This window comes from Hippopotamus amphibius, chromosome 3, assembly GCF_030028045.1.
Source record: "Hippopotamus amphibius kiboko isolate mHipAmp2 chromosome 3, mHipAmp2.hap2, whole genome shotgun sequence".
Taxonomy (NCBI): Eukaryota; Metazoa; Chordata; class Mammalia; order Artiodactyla; family Hippopotamidae; genus Hippopotamus; species Hippopotamus amphibius.
The window spans coordinates 31,313,284-31,328,967 of record NC_080188.1 but is presented as its reverse complement, the minus strand read 5'-3'; the positions used below and the strand labels follow the sequence as shown (position 1 = coordinate 31,328,967).

Sequence of the window (15,684 nt, the reverse complement as noted above, 5' to 3'; positions counted from 1 at the left end):
AACAATATATACATCATTTAGTACTGAGCATTTTTTAAGAAGGATTTTTTTTCTCTGTCCTGGTAAAATGATCAATTTTTATCATATATTAGAAAGATTATTCAGAATACACATAACTACATTATTTCAGCTTTGCTGACAAAAAATATCATTGGCTTTCTGAATTCTCACAGCCCTTTTAATTTTCACAGTAATGCTACATTTTTTACATTAAATATTAAGAAATGAAAAATTATCTTGGATCAAGTATCAGCAACTTTTTAAATTAGAATTATCCTTAAAAAAAAAATCCACAACCATTGTAAATCAACAATACTTGAATGAAATTTTTAAAAAACCTATCCAAATTTTCTGATGCTATGACTTGGGTAACTTTTTTGATCCTTATAAATGATAAATCTACCATTTGAAATTGTTAGCTTAAAGCAATAACATTTTGAGTGGGTAAGCTGTTGTTTTAAGCTAAAAACTTCAAGGGGTAGATAGAACTTCTATAAATAAAATAGTCAGGTCAGTGTTAAAACAAATTATAATCATTAAGCCAAAGGGACTGAGTGCAACTGAAGATGAGAGGCCAATGGTTTACTAAAGAATTTAAGACTCAAAGGCAGGAAATGTATATTTTTTGGACACACACTGTCAACCACAAAACATATCCAAAAAAACAGGTTGCTAATTTTTTTTCATCTATTCTTTAACCACAAGATAATAATTATGACCTTGGGCAAGCTTCCTCACCTGTAAAAGTAATAATACCTATACTTCCTACAATTGTGAGAATTTAAATCAAGATAATACATGCAGAGCATTTAACTCGGTGCCTGACACATTAAGCCCTCAAAAACCATCAGTTATTATTTTGTCTATATAAGTTACAGTAATAGATGGCATAAGGAAAAGACTCGTACAAAAAAAAAAAGAAAAAAAAAGAATGCGTTAAAACTGTGAAATGTGTTCCTATTAACTATTCAGCTGTTTTTAGCCAGTAACTATAGATTAGCTATAAATACATCGTCACAACAAAATGCCTACTTTGACCTGGAAGAATTTGAAAACAGCTTAAAAAAACATTGAATGTATTTCTGTAAAGAAGATACATAAATGGTGAATACGCACATAAGATGCACACAATACTAGCCATGAGAGAAATGCAAATCAAAACCATGAAGACATGAACACTTCACACCCAAAGGATGGCTACAATCAAAATGACAGATATTAACAAGTATTCATTAGGATACGGAAAATTTGGAACCTTGGTATAGTACGGGTGGGACTGTAAAACAGTGGAGCCACTTTGGAAAATAGTTTGTCAGTTCCTCAAATGATTAAACATAATTACCATATGCTCTAGCAATTCCACTCCTAAGTGTATATTTACCCAAGAGAAATAACAACATATGTCCACACAAAAACCTATACAGAAACGGTCATAACATTATTAATAACAGCCAAAAACTGGAAATAATCCAAATATCCATTAACTGATGAATGGATGCACAAAATGTTACTTATCCATACAAGAGTATTATTTGGCAATAAAAGGAAAACAAGTACTGTATTATGACATGGATGAACCTTGAAAATTATACTAAGTTAAAGAATGTAGCCATCAAAGACCACATACTATATGATTCCATTTATATGAAATGTTCTGAACAGGCCACTCCACAGTGAACTGTATGGTTTATCAACAACTGTACATCAGTTAAGCTGTTACCAAAAAAAGTTAATGAAAGAAAAATATAATACCCTTACAGATTAACATGAAGGATCAACTAAGGATAATTTATTTTATTTAATTTTTTTCCACAAATCTCAACTGTTTATCATATGTACAATTTCTAATACTTTGCATATATACTTTTTTGTTTTTGATTGTAGGAGAAGCCATTATCTAGATCTCTTCAGAGGGGTGAAGATCTTCAGTTTGATGAGGTATGCCAATGTGGGGGGAATATTTTTTCCTGAAAGGAAAATGTTTATCTTAACAATCTGATCCAAATACATCCATTATTTAGAAATTTATTTTTATTTAGTGGTCCTGTAGTCCTTATACACTAGATTCAGTCTAGTAGTCTGTTTTTTAACAAAACAAATAGAATGAATTATGAACTGTGAATTTTATAGTTCATAGAATGAGCTGTGAACTTTACTGATTTCTGTTCATTAAGCATTTTAAAACTTTGCTTTTCGCCCACTGGCTGCTCTGAAAAGCCACCTCTGCATTGTGTCCTGCTCCTCGCTCGCCGCAGCCTCCGGCAGCTTTACCACCAGAGTCCTCGAACTCCCGCTTTCTTTTTAATTCGCTGCATCGGATCACTGGCGTGCCCATCATGTCAGACACGGCCGTGGACACCAGCTCCGAGATCACCACCAAGGACTTAGAAGGAGGAAGTTGTGGAGGAGGCGGAGAATGGGAGGGAGGCACCTGCTAATGGAAATACTAATGAGGAAAATGGGGAGCAGGAGGCCGACAATGAGGTTGAAGAAGAAGGTGGGGAGGAAGAGGAGGAGGAAGGTGATGGTGAGGAAGAGGACGAAGATGAAGACGAGGAGGCTGAGGCAGCTACGGGCAAACGGGCAGCTGAAGACGAGGAGGAGGAGGAGGATGTTGACACCAAGAAGCAGAAGACAGCAAAAAAGGAAAAGTTAAACTTAAAAAAAAAAGGCCACCGTGACCTATTCACCCTCCACTTCCCGTCTCGGAATCTAAACGTGGTCACCTTGAGTCCAGAGTCCCCGCCCGCCCGCCGCGGGCAGCGCCACCCGCAGATGACACGCGCTCTCCACTACCCAACCAAAACCACAACGTGAATTTGCAACAGGGGAGGAAAAAAGAACCAAAACTTCCAAGGCCCTGCTTTTTTTTCTTAAAGTACTTTAAAAAGGAAAATTTGTATTTTTTATTTACTTTTTTTATTTTTGTACATATTGTTAGGGGTCAGCCATTTTTAATGATCTCGGATGACCAAACCAGCCTTCGGAGCGTTCTCTGTCCTACTTCTGACTTTACTTGTGGTGTGACCGTGTTCATTATAATCTCAAAGGAGAAAAAAAACCTTGTAAAAAAAATGAAAACAACAACAAGAAAACAATCTTACTCCGAGCATTCCAGTAACTTTTTTTGTGTATGTACTTAGCTGTACTATAAGTAGTTGGTTTGTATGAGATGGTTAAAAGGGCCAAAGATAAAAGGTTTCTTTTTTTTCCTTTGTCTGTGAAGTTGCTGTTTATTTTCTTTGGCCTGTTTGATATATGTGTGAAACAATGTTGTCCAACAATAAACCGGAATTTTATTTTGCTGAGTTGTTCTAAAAAAACAAACAAAAAACAAACAAACAAAAACCCAACTTTGCTTTCCACTGGTACCTTCTTTACTACGCCCTTTGAAAATTTCTCAGAAGATTTCCAATTATATCCCTCAATCTTTCCTTGTATACAATTTTTACATAACAATATTTGACCTTTTATCATTTATCTTTTCCTGTTGGGGCTCTCAGAACCTTTATGTTTGAAGCATCCAGCCTGGTTGTCTCCCTCTCCACCCCATTTTGAAGGGGGAGCTAGAGACAAGGACTTGATTCTGGAAAGAGATTCCAAGGAGGAGACTTGAGAGAGTGAAGCAGGGAAGAGAAACAACTGATAGAGATCACTGCTCTGGGCACTGGGGGTTCATTCCATTCTGAGAATTATACAGAATGTCACCCATATTTGTCTTTCTGAAGAATGTAGGGCTGGAGCATTTATCTGCAGCCCCCATCTCCAGTAGTTGAGGATTGCCCTAAGAGGCATTAACTACTTGTAGCTGTGCCTGTGCAAAGGCCAAGTGGACTGTCTGTGTCAGAAAGCCAAAGAAGCTTAAAAAGAAGATATACAATGGCCACTCAAGGGTAATTTATTTTAAATTTTTCATAACAAAATAGGTTGCATCTATCTGTGCAATTCACCAAAATAGGCATAAATATTCTAGAAACACTAGTAATTTTTCAGTCACACATACAGGCAAAAATGTCATCTTTTAAAGTAGAATTTGTATACGCCAATAAAAATTAATTTAAAAACAAAAGTAGAATCTGTGAACTGGTTAAATCTCAAAACCACAAAATAAAAAATCTTTTGATTGAAGACAAATGAAAATCCTCAGCCCCTTACCATGATAATTACCTATAAAAAGAGATTTGGCAGAGAAAGCCCACACGCGGCAATGAACACCCAACGCAGCCAAACAACAACAAAACAAAACAAAATAACCCCCCAAAACAAAACGAAAAAATATGGCAATAGATGTAAAAAAAAAAAAAAAAAAAAGAGAGAGAGAGAGATTCAGAACTTTGAATCTTAGTTGTCTGTGACTCTGGGCACATCACTTTAGGCTTTCAGTAAACACCCACCCTGTTTTCCTCAGTAAATTGTTCTGAAGATTAGCAGAGAGTAGAAGCATCTAACCCTGAGCACTCAATAAAGGAACTTAAGAGACCCACTAAGTGAACCGGAAAAGCAGGCTAAGTGAGAGAAAAGCAGCAAGTGATTCCTGCTGATGATCATTCCTTATCTCGGCTCTTCAGCACCAGATGAATCAATTTTTCCATAAATACTATTTTCAGAACCATGCATTTAACACCAGTGATACTCTCAGAATTTACACAGTCAAAATATTGTCCTTCTATTTATACACCACCAAACTGTTTTGAAATTTTTTTTTAAAAAAACTACAAATAAGGTAATACCAGGGGGGAAAGATTTTAGAAGTATTAGAACCAAATAAGTTTAACACTAAAATGTGAAATGAGATGTGTATACCTATGTAAATCATAATCTAATTTGGAAACATCAATTTAAATCAGTGTGAAGAAAAAGTTGATAAATAGATGAAATATATAAAAATACAGCCATTAAAATTAGTCACCTAGACTGTAATTAAATGACAATGAACCACTCTTACAAAAAAATTGTTTCAAAAAAATTTACATAAAAAGTTGGAAATATATAGCAAAAGTGAAATTTTTCCAGATCTCTCCATTTTCCCCCTTTTTAAAAAAATTCTAAAAATGTTCTTAAATCAACTAATTTAGACTTATTGTTGAAAACATTTTTAAATTTTGGGGATAATTTTTAAGTTGTTCAGTGATGCAACGATTTTGAAAGTATCAAAATATAACTGAAACCAAAAAAAATCAAAATTTAATAAGACAAAGGCACTGGGGTGGCTGATAATATTCTTTATGTTGACGTGCATGGTGGTTATGAGTATACATATCAATATTTGTAAAAGTTCATCATTGTGAACAATACCTCAATTTTAAAAAATTCATAAATATGTACACGTAAAAGTCAGGCACTTTACTACATGTCTCTGTTACTACCTGAAAGCTCTACAGATTATGGCCAATTCTAAATTAGGCCCCAAGGTTTTCACAAAACTGTTAAAGGAACATGAAGTACTTATGGCTAAAGTATATATATTATCTGGGATTTGTTTTATAATATTATTGCAGGTGAGGTTAGTTTAGTCTAACAGTTTGTTTAATTGAAACTGTTAAGTGATTAATACTGCAGGAATCCCAAGTAACTCTCATTTCCTATGCCATGTAATTTTAAAATGTTTGTACAGGGGCTTCCTAGGTGGCACAGTGGCTAAGAATCCGCCTGCCAATGCAGAGGTCACGGGTTCAATCCTAGCTCCAGGAAGATCCCACATGCCACGGAGCAACTAAGCCCGTGTGCCAAAAAAAATAAAAATAAAAAAATAAAAATGTTTGTACATTTTTAACTTTTGAAATAAAATGGTTTCAAAGCTTGGAGACAATCAAACACAGGTTATAACAATTCCAAAGAGACTGCAAATTCTTTTACATAACTAGATTTTAAAGTTTTATATTACACAGAAGCCATCTACTAGAGCTTAGAATTCTTGCTACAGATGTCTTTCTTGTAATGGAATTTCATCTGCAAGTCTTCTTGTTTATGTCTACCACTTAAGCAAAGCAACATCAATTCCTCTCCTCAGTATGACTCACTTTAGCATGGGGTTCAGTCCTGCAGAGTGACAACTACTGCAAAAAGATCTGATGCAAACGGCATTCCACAGCCCCTTTTCACTTCTGATGCAGAGTAGAGCACTAGGTTACCCTATCCATGTTGTTCAGACCAGTAATCAGTCCTCCAAGGTAACAGTTCATACCAGGAAAATGCAACCTAACTATAATTAGTTACAAACATTGCTTTTAAAAATTGAGACCCCTTGAACTTCCTAGGTGGTGCAGTGGGTAAGAATCTGCCTGCCAATGCAGAGGACACGGGTTCGATCCCTGCCCCAGGAAAATACCACATGCCACGGAGCAACTAAGCCTGTGCGCCACAACTACTGAGCCTGTGCTCTAGAGCCCGTGTGCCACAACTATTGAGCCCATGTGCCGCAACTACTGAAGCCCATACGCCTAGAGCCCGTGCTCTGCAACAAGAGGCCACCGCAATGAGAAGGACGCGCATCAAGACAAAGAGTAGCCCCCACTCGCCGCAACTAGAGAAAGCCCATGTGCAGCAAAGAAGACCCAATACAGCCAATTAAATAAATAAATAAATAAATTTATAAAAAAAAAATTGAGACCCCCCCCTTAATTACAAAGATCTGAAAGTCAATTTAAAAGTGAATAATTAAGGGGTGTTGGGGAGAAATGGGGAGCAACCCCAGAGAAGGGTTTCCTTTTGGGGTGAAGATGTCCTAACATTGATTGCAGTATTGGCTGCACAATTCTGTGAACATACTAAAACCAACTCATTCTAACTGTAGATGGATGAATTGTGTGGGAGTGAAGCACATCTCAATAAAGCTGTTATTTAAAAAAATAAATTGCCAAATGTGACAAAATATTAATAACTGCTGAGTATAGGTGATGGGTACCCATGGATGCAGTGGGACACTCTCTTTACTTCTGAGATGCTGGAAATTTTTCACACTTTTAAGGTTGTTCCACGTGGGGGGTAGAGTACACTTACAATCGGGAAAGGTCCTCTTACCTGTATGGGTTCGAACATGCTGAACATAATTGTTTTTTCTGTCTGAAAAATAGTTGCATTTTCCACATGTGTAGACTTTCCTTGGAAAATGGTTTCTCAAGTGTTTCCTCCAGTGATATTCGCTTACTGTGGTGTACGTGCAAATGATGCACTTGTAGACTCGCTCACTGTCCCCGGCTCGGGTGTGGTGTTTCAGGTGAGCAGTATAGTGATCATAGCGATTGGTGTTGTAGCCACAGCGGTCACAGCGAATGGGGCCCTTGGAGAAATCTCCCTCTTCCCCAGGGGAAGAGCTGCATTCCCTGGCCTTTGCTTGCTTCTCTGCACTTTCTTCCACAAAAAATTTCTTGGCACTATGAACTCGAATGTGATGCACAAACTGTTCTTCAGATTCTGCTTCATACTGGCATGGTTTACAGCGAAAGGGTTTGGTCTTCAAGTTCTTGCATTTGTCCTCTGCTACCGGTGTTTCCCGAGGAAGATCTTTATTTGCGCTGTACGGTTCTGAGGCAGCGGATACCTCAAACACAGGCCGTGGCTGGACAACGGTGAGTTCCACACCTTCCAGTTCCATGTTTTCCAGCCCACTGGGTTCGCCTTTTACTTCAGGAGACTCCTCAAGTCCTTCTCCATCACTATCTGAAAAGTTGGTATCCCCAACAGGCATCAATTCGGCCATCTGCCTTTCTTCGCCAACCAGGTAATCACAGCAGCCGCCGTTTACTTCCCCAGTTAAGGCCACATTGGCCAACATGATGAGCTGAGGCGCAGCCAGTTCGGCTCTGGAGAGATCAGGCAAGTCATACATGTCGTTGGGCAAGGCCATGCCCATGGTGCCACTGCCGGTGAACAGCCCTCCTCCTCCGGAGGACTGCCCCATTACCTGGGTGGCCATAACTGTGTTCTGCATTCAAAACAAAACAAAAAACACAAAAGTGACAGTGAAACACAACTTTTACTGGTCGAAAACCAAAACATCACTGCAATTCTTTGTAACTTAAAAAAATACATTTTTCCCATATAATCTTTAAACTCAATTAGCTTTATTAACTACTGAAAATAAGCCTTTAAAATATTTTTGTAATTCCAAATTCTCTTCAGTAGTCATCAAAAAAATTTCTACAACCCCTACAAAAAATTCTATCAAGTGTTTGACACAACTAGGTCTACCACAGCATGCCTTCCCTCAAGCACTTTCACTTTTTCTGGTGGAAAAATATGAGTAATCTTCATTTTTAGTGTTAATTAAAATTATATTTTATATTCCATACATGAATTCCATACATAAATTTCATACATGCTGTCCTCCCGACTCCTGCTTCAACAGTTTACTGGTCTGAATCAGAAAGGAGAAAAGACCAAAAGCCAACTGTGCACTGATTAAGTACAGTCTGGGAAGTAGAAGCCTATGATTGGTCAATGGATTAAATCTCATATGAACTCAACTATCTCCAAAAGAATAAACTACAGTTGACCCTTGAACAACAAGGGGCTAGGGGCACTAAATCCCTGGTATAGTCTAAAATATGAGTATAACTTTTGACTCCACAAAAACCTAACTACCAATACCCTACTGTTGACCAGAAGCTTACCAATAACATAGTCGACTAACACAAACTTTGCACGTTATATGTATTATATACTATATTTCTAGAATTAAGTGAGCTGGAAAAAAAGAAAATATTAAGAAAATCAGAAGAGGGGCCAGGCTGGGTTGGGCTGAGCAGGAACAGGAGACCCAACCCCGGCACCCATGACCATGATTTTCCAGGCAATGCCTGTGATTCTTGGCACCTTCATTTACCGAGCACCTCCCCAAGGCCCATCCCTGGGATGCAGCCTGGCAATGATCAGCTCAGTCTCTACCTTTGAGGACTGACAGTCTAGTGGCGATACATCATCCTGATAAGCCTTCGACTCACCAAAGTCATGACAAAGTAGCTCGTAGAATAGGGACCTAGTCCTGAGGTTCTGGGCACACTGAATCCTGCTTATCTATGAAATGCAGTTAACACATCAGCTGGACCTATCTTCTCGAATACAAGGTGACCCCTCTGTTATTTAACGATGTAAAAACTACTTGAGAAAAAAGGACATGGAAGGTGCCATTGATGGCTTGTTAATAAACCCTACAGTGACTGTCAATCCATTTCAAACACCTGTGGCAGTAAACAAAGCAGTTTACCTCTACAAAGTGGGAAAAATGAAGACAAGAACTCTATCTACTGAAATTATTTTCAATCTTTTCCCAAATAACAATACTTCAGAGCCCTTGAAAAAATCTGGTACCTCGGCAAAGGACATTTCAATTCCAATTGCTTATACTGAAGAGGAAGAAAAACAAATAAATCAAGAAGATCTAATATCTCAGACAGAAGATCATAAAGTTTCTCTGAAAAATCTCCCTGAAAGAATACATATTACAGAAGTCAAAAAGATATGTAAACAACCTTCACAAGAAGAAAGTATTGGGACATTATTGGATGGTATCATTTGTAGAATGTCAACAAGAGATATTTTGTGAAATGGGGACTTCTCCAACAGTCCACTGGTTGAGGCTCCGTGCTTCCAGTGTGGGGGAGGTGGGGGGCGGGGCGGCAGGGAGTGGGTTCAACCCCTGGTTGGGGAACTGAGATTCCACATGTTGTGCAGTGTGGCCAAAGAATAAATTTAAAAAAAAAAAGATGTTTTGTGAAATGACAGACATATTAAAAATTTTCAGCATTTAAAAAAAATCATAAGAGAAAATATATTTACAGTACTGTAAATTGATATCATAATTTTGTGTACAACATATATATAAAACATCCATATTGTCTTATATAATACAAAACACTGTTGATGTTATACATATTACTAACACGACATCAAAAATGAAAATATGAAAAAGAAATTCATATTCATTTACAGGTATAACATTTATGCATTCACAACAAAGAAGTAGCAATATCATTGCTTTATGGTAACCTAACATAACCGACAGAATTGCATCTTGGTAGTCTAGCGTACATGCAAATGAATTAATCTTTATAAAAATTTTATGGCATACAGTATTAGTCATATTCACCATACATCATTGGAAATGTCACATTTCTTTAAGAAAGCCACTTACCTGTGACGATAGGTTGATACACAGCCTGACCAAGTAGGAAAGACATACTGTATGGTAGTATAATTTTTTGAAAGCAAAGTTATAAACAGTAGGAAAACTAACACACAATTTTATATTATCAGTCACCTTATACCGATGTAAGGATAGGCTATCCACTTCAACACAAGACTTGCACACCATGTTCTACACAATGAACACAGGTAATAAAGATGATGACACAGGGCTTCCTAGGTGGCGCAGTGGTTAAGAATCTGCCTGCCAATGCAGGGGACACAGGTTCGATCCCTGCTCCAGGAAGATCCCACATGCCACGGAGCAACTAAGCCCGTGTGCCAAATAAATAAATAAAATAAAATACTGTATTTAAAAAAAAAAAAAAAAAAGATGATGACACAATAACGTCTCAGGGTTCTTGCCATAAAGTTACTAGATTTTCACAAGACACATACAACAGATAAGTTCATTAACTGTACAGTATGATGATTATTTACTATTCATTAAGTGGAAGTGGGTCATCACAAAGGTCTTCATCCTACTAGTCTTCATTCACATTGAGTAGGCTGAGAGGAGGAAGAGAAGGGGCTGGTCTTGCTGTCCAAGGGGTAGAAGTTAAGGAGTAGAAGGGGAGGCAGGAGAGCCAGGCACACACGTTAACTTGATGCAAGTACATCCTCATTTTTCTGTCTGACTTTTTTGCTTTTTTATTTCCCCCAAAATGTTTCTATATGGTACCAATCTTTCCATGGTTTGCTTTAGTTTCACTGTCCATGTTGTAAAAGAAGTCAAAAACAGCCTTGGATAATGGGTATTCTGCCTGATTGTCAACTTGTTTCTGGCACTGCTGCATCTTATCCCTCCTTATCTAGCACTGGTTTGAAAGCACTCATCTACATCGAGTCATCTTAATTCCTCTGATGCGTTACTTAGCTCTTGAATTTCTCCAAGATCCCTGTCTTGAAACCTTTCACCCTCCACCTTTTTTTCCCCCCCATACCCAGAATCTCATTATTTCCTTGACTGGCTCTGTTGTAAATCCTGCAAGTCATGCACAACATCTGGACAGTTTTCTTCAGCAGGAATTTACTGTTTGGGGCTTGAAGGTCTTCACAGCTTTTTCTATAACAACAGCATCTTCAATGGTGTAATCCTTCTGGATTTTCATGATGTTCTATCAAGGTTCCCCTTCCACAAGCCTGACAATCTTTCCATAGACTATCACATGTAATGAGCTTTAAAGACTCCCTGATCTAGCAGCTAAATTAGAGACAGTTATGTCTGGGGGAAAAGTACACCAGTTCAACATCGATAATGTTAAACTCATGGTTCTGGGTGGCCAGCAGCATTGTCCAAATCCAAACTACTTTAAAAAGCAGTTCCTTACTGGCAATGTATTTCCTGACTTCAGAGACACAGTATCAATGGAACCAATCCAGAAAAAGGGTTCTCATTGTCCAGGCTTTCTTGCTGTACAAGCAAAAGACTGGTAGCTGGTGTTTATCCTTTCCCCTCAAGGCTCCGGGGTTTGCAGCTTTATAGATAAGGGCAGTCCTGATCCCAAACCCCACTGCATTTGAGCAAAACAAGAGAGTTAGCCTATCCCTTCCTGCCTTAAATCCTGGTACTCGTTTCTCTTCCTAATAAATGTCCTCTGTTGCATTTTTTCCCAGAATAGGGCACTTTTGTCTGCATTAAAAACCTGTTCAGAGACTGTGGTTGCCGAAGGGAAGGGGGCTGGGGGAGGAATGGATTGGGAGGCTGGGGTTAACAGATGTAAGCTATTATATATAGAATGGATAAACAAAGTCCTACTGTATCGCACAGAGAACTATATTCAATATCCTATGATAAATCCTAATGGAAAAGAATATTAAAAAAAAGAATGTGTGTATATATATGTATAACTGAATCACTTTGCTGTACAGCAGAAATACAACATTGTAAATCACTGTAAACCTGTTCAGACCTTTTTTTAATTGAAGTATAGTTGATTTACAATGCTGTGATCAATGATTTTTTTAATGATGTCCGGGAACTTGTCTGCTGCCTCTTGATTTGCAGATGCTCCTTCTGTTATCTTGACAGGTTTTAGGCTAAATCTCTTCCTAAAATTATCAAACCAACCTTTGTTGGCATAAAATTCTCCAGCTTTAGATCTTTCACCTTCCTTTTGCTTTAAGTCATCATATAATGACTTTGCTTTTTCTCAAATCATATTTAGAGTCCATAGGTATGCCTTTCTTATAGCAATCCTGCACCAACATAAAAACTGAACTTTCAATTCGAGATTAAAAAGGTATTTCCCGAAACATGCAAGGTTTTCAGGCTTGCTGGTATAGCTGCAGTGATGACCTCACAAGTTTCCTTTTTTTAAAAAAGAAAAAAAAAATGGTCCTCCTTAGGGTCAATTCATTTATCTTGAAGTGGTGGGCAACCTCAAGTAAAGACATCAATCTACACCAGTACACATCACGCAATTTTCTTGTAATGTCTTGATTTTACTCTGCTTCTGAGGAGCACTTTCAGCATCACAAGTGGCACTATGGGTCCATGATGTTATTCAAGGTTTCTGGTATTGCACTAAATGGGATGAAAAATAGGCGAGAACCAGAGTGAGGACTTTTTACTGCCACACAATTTACTGGAAACTGCTCATATGGAGGTAATTAACCTCACAAGGCATTTTAAGCAGCTACCTGCAACACTTGAGCTCACCAAAATTAATAAGAAGTGGCCACAAAATCATTGTGTTAACCCAAAGGAACTTTTTGGCCAGCCCAATGTTACATTAGTACAGTATATACTACAATTGATTTTATGCAATTATTATTTAATAATGAATCTATGATTGCATTTCTGTGAATGGCATTCACATATGGTCGGTTATGTGTTTGTGTGCATAAGTCCTGATAAATTTTAAACTTTTCTTAGATTTCCGTATATTATATGGCAGTAAATAAGAGACTATTATCTACATACATTTTATGTATTAATGTTTCCTAATTATTTTGATATTACTAGGCTACTTGGTTCATCTGTTAATTTTTTCAAAATACTGTAAATCTCCAAAAAATTTACTACTTCTTGAAAAAAGATCCACAAATAAGTGGACCCTCAGAGTTCAAACATGTATTGTTCAAGGAGCAACCACACTGTGAAAAAGTACCACTTAGTTTCTTCTTTTTTTTTTTTTTGGATGACTTGACCCGTTTAAAAAAAAATATTATGGACCTTTTCTCCTGTGAAAAGAGAACTTTGGTGTATTTAAGAGTTCACAAATTAAAGAAACTTTCAAATCCTCATATAAAATAACCGATCAACTCATCTCTACAATCAGCAACTTTCTTGCATTGTGCTTGACTTGGCCCACTTGCCTAAGTGGAGCCATAACAAGATCACCTTGAAAACTTGTTAGGCTTTTTATAAACCGTCTTCACGCTTTACTTTCCAATCGAAAAGGTGTTATTCACAAATTAGGTGTTCTCATGCAAATCAGAAAAAGCAAAATCAGTGGCAAGGACTAAAAACATAAGGTGAAACCCAAAATACAAAAAGTACTCCATTTCACCCAACTGCATAAACACAAATCGGTTGAGTCACAGGTACCAACAGAAGTTGCAATCAAATGCCATCACACAAAGCAAAAGCTGTCCCGGGGCCGAACACAACAGCCCAGACTACCCGGTAAGTTCCGCTTCGCCCCAAACCCTACCTACCATCCCCAAAGGGACTTTAACGCTGCTCAGGAAGACCGTCCAAGCCCAGCCCGGGAGCCCACCGAGCTGCGCGAATTCCTACGCGCTGCTGCTGCCACCCGCGCCGGCCCCGGCGGCGGCATTCCTGACTCAAATAGGCATTCGGCCATTTTCTCAAAATACGTACCCAACACAAAGCAGCTCTTCGCAAACTCGGGCGCCCTCGCTTCCTCTCGGCCCGGCCCGCTCGCGGCACCACGGACACACCAACGCGTGGAGTCGCCCCCACCCTCGTCCCGAGCCTTCTGCTCGGCTCCCCAGCACGAAACGCGGCAGGACAGGGAAGCTCGGGGCGCCGCCGGGCCAGCCCAAGCCTTCCCGAGCCCAGGCCGCCCCCTCCCGGCCCGCGCGCCGGAGTCCGGCAAGAGGGAGGAAAGTTACCTCGTCGCCGCAGCCCAGGCGCCTCGCCGGGCCCGGGCTCGCCCTCCGCTCGGGGCCGGGGAGCCGCCGCGAGCGCCCTCCCGAGGCGCCGGGCCCCGAGCGCCCGAGGGGACCCCCGGCGCCCCGGAAGTGTGCGGCCTCGCTCCCCCACGGCGTCCCGCGGGCGGCGGCGGCCAGGCGGCCCCGCGCGGAGAGCCCCGGCGCTCGCGCGGCCGGAGCACAGAAATCGCTGTCCAGCCCCATTGGCGGAACCGCCGGGGCCCCGGGCTGACTCAACCCGCCCGGCCGCGCTCAGCGGCGCCTTCCGGCGAAAGGGAGAGGCCGCAGAGGGAGGGGGACGGGAGGGCCGCCGGCAGCCAAGGGGCTGCGGCGGGACCTCAAGCGCGACGGGCACGGGAGGAAGTTTCAGGACCAGCGCCCCAAGCAGCTCCGCTCCTGGCCGCCGCACGCGACTCCCGGGGACGCCCGGGTCCGCGCGGAGGCGGCGGCCCAGCCTCAGCTGGGGAGGGGGTCCCGGCGCCGCGCCGCGCCGCTCCGACGCCCCCGGCCCAGCCCCCGGGCCGCGACGGAGTAACCCGATCCCGCCCGGCCGCCGGCCCCCGCCCGACGCGGCCGCCGCCGCCGCCGGAGCCCCAGGATCTGCAAATCAGCCCTGGACAGCGCCTCGCTCCGCGTCCTTCCGCGCCCTCCCCCTCCCGCGGCCGCGGCCGCCGCCGCCCGACCGCCTCCCAGACCGCGCCACGCTTACCGGCCTTCTCAGGCGAGGAGGGGCGACGACCCGCGTCGCCGCTCCTTCTCGGACTACTTTTCTTTGTTGCTGGAGTTTCGGGGGAGGGGAGGGAGCGGGTGGAAAAGTTGGACGCCGGGGCCCTCGAGGCCCGCGAAGACCCAGGAGTGGGGCTGCAGAGAGGGTTCAGGCCGCCGGCTCTCGCCCCGCCGTCTCGGCGGCCGCCGCCGCCGGGGTCTGGGGCCCGGGGCCTCGGCGGAGCTGGCTCTGCTGCTGCGCCGTGAGCTCGCGGGAGCCGCGCATTCCAGCACAGGAGGTTGCGCCGCGCGCCCGGCCCGCGCCGCCGCCGCCACTCCCGGGACACGCCCCCTCCACCGCCCCCGCGCCCGCGGGACACGCCCCCTCCACCGCCCGCGCTCGCGGCAGCCTGGCGCCCCGCCCCTGGAGGAAGGAGGTAGCTGTGGGCCGGGGCTGTGCCGGGGGCGCGTCCGGAGGTAGCGGCCCGTTGTCTTCCCAGCCCCTCACTATGACCCTTAGGTCTGAGGAGAAACAAGCCCCGCTCCACGTCTTGATTTCCTTCATGAACTAACAACAGAAAAGTTATCCCCCAGCTCTGGAGTGCATGAACGAGAAAAGCGCTGTTAAAAGAAAAATCTACAGACTTTGACCATTCTCTTTAGAAGCATTGTCAC

General features: G+C 41.9%; 1 protein-coding gene and 1 pseudogene across 5 annotated transcripts in view; one reads left to right on the top strand and one right to left on the bottom strand.

Moving 5' to 3' along the window:
* LOC130849151 (RE1-silencing transcription factor-like) overlaps window positions 1-15,144 on the bottom strand; it is a 34,161-nt gene extending 19,017 nt beyond the window's left edge. For 2 of the 5 annotated variants that reach the window (XR_009052691.1, XM_057727805.1), the window contains exon 1: window positions 7,021-9,607. Coding sequence is in view for 4 of the 5 variants with exons in the window: in XM_057727805.1 (XP_057583788.1) it covers window positions 7,021-7,930 (910 nt within the window). In the remaining variant the exon portion in view is untranslated. Of the gene's footprint in view, window positions 1-7,020; window positions 9,609-14,011; window positions 14,468-15,013 lie in introns of those variants that run through there. The other 3 variants (XM_057727806.1, XM_057727809.1, XM_057727807.1) reach the window with 3 other exon arrangements.
* LOC130849152 (EKC/KEOPS complex subunit TPRKB-like) lies at window positions 9,023-9,544 on the top strand (annotated as a pseudogene).
* Window positions 15,145-15,684: the final 540 nt, after the last annotated feature.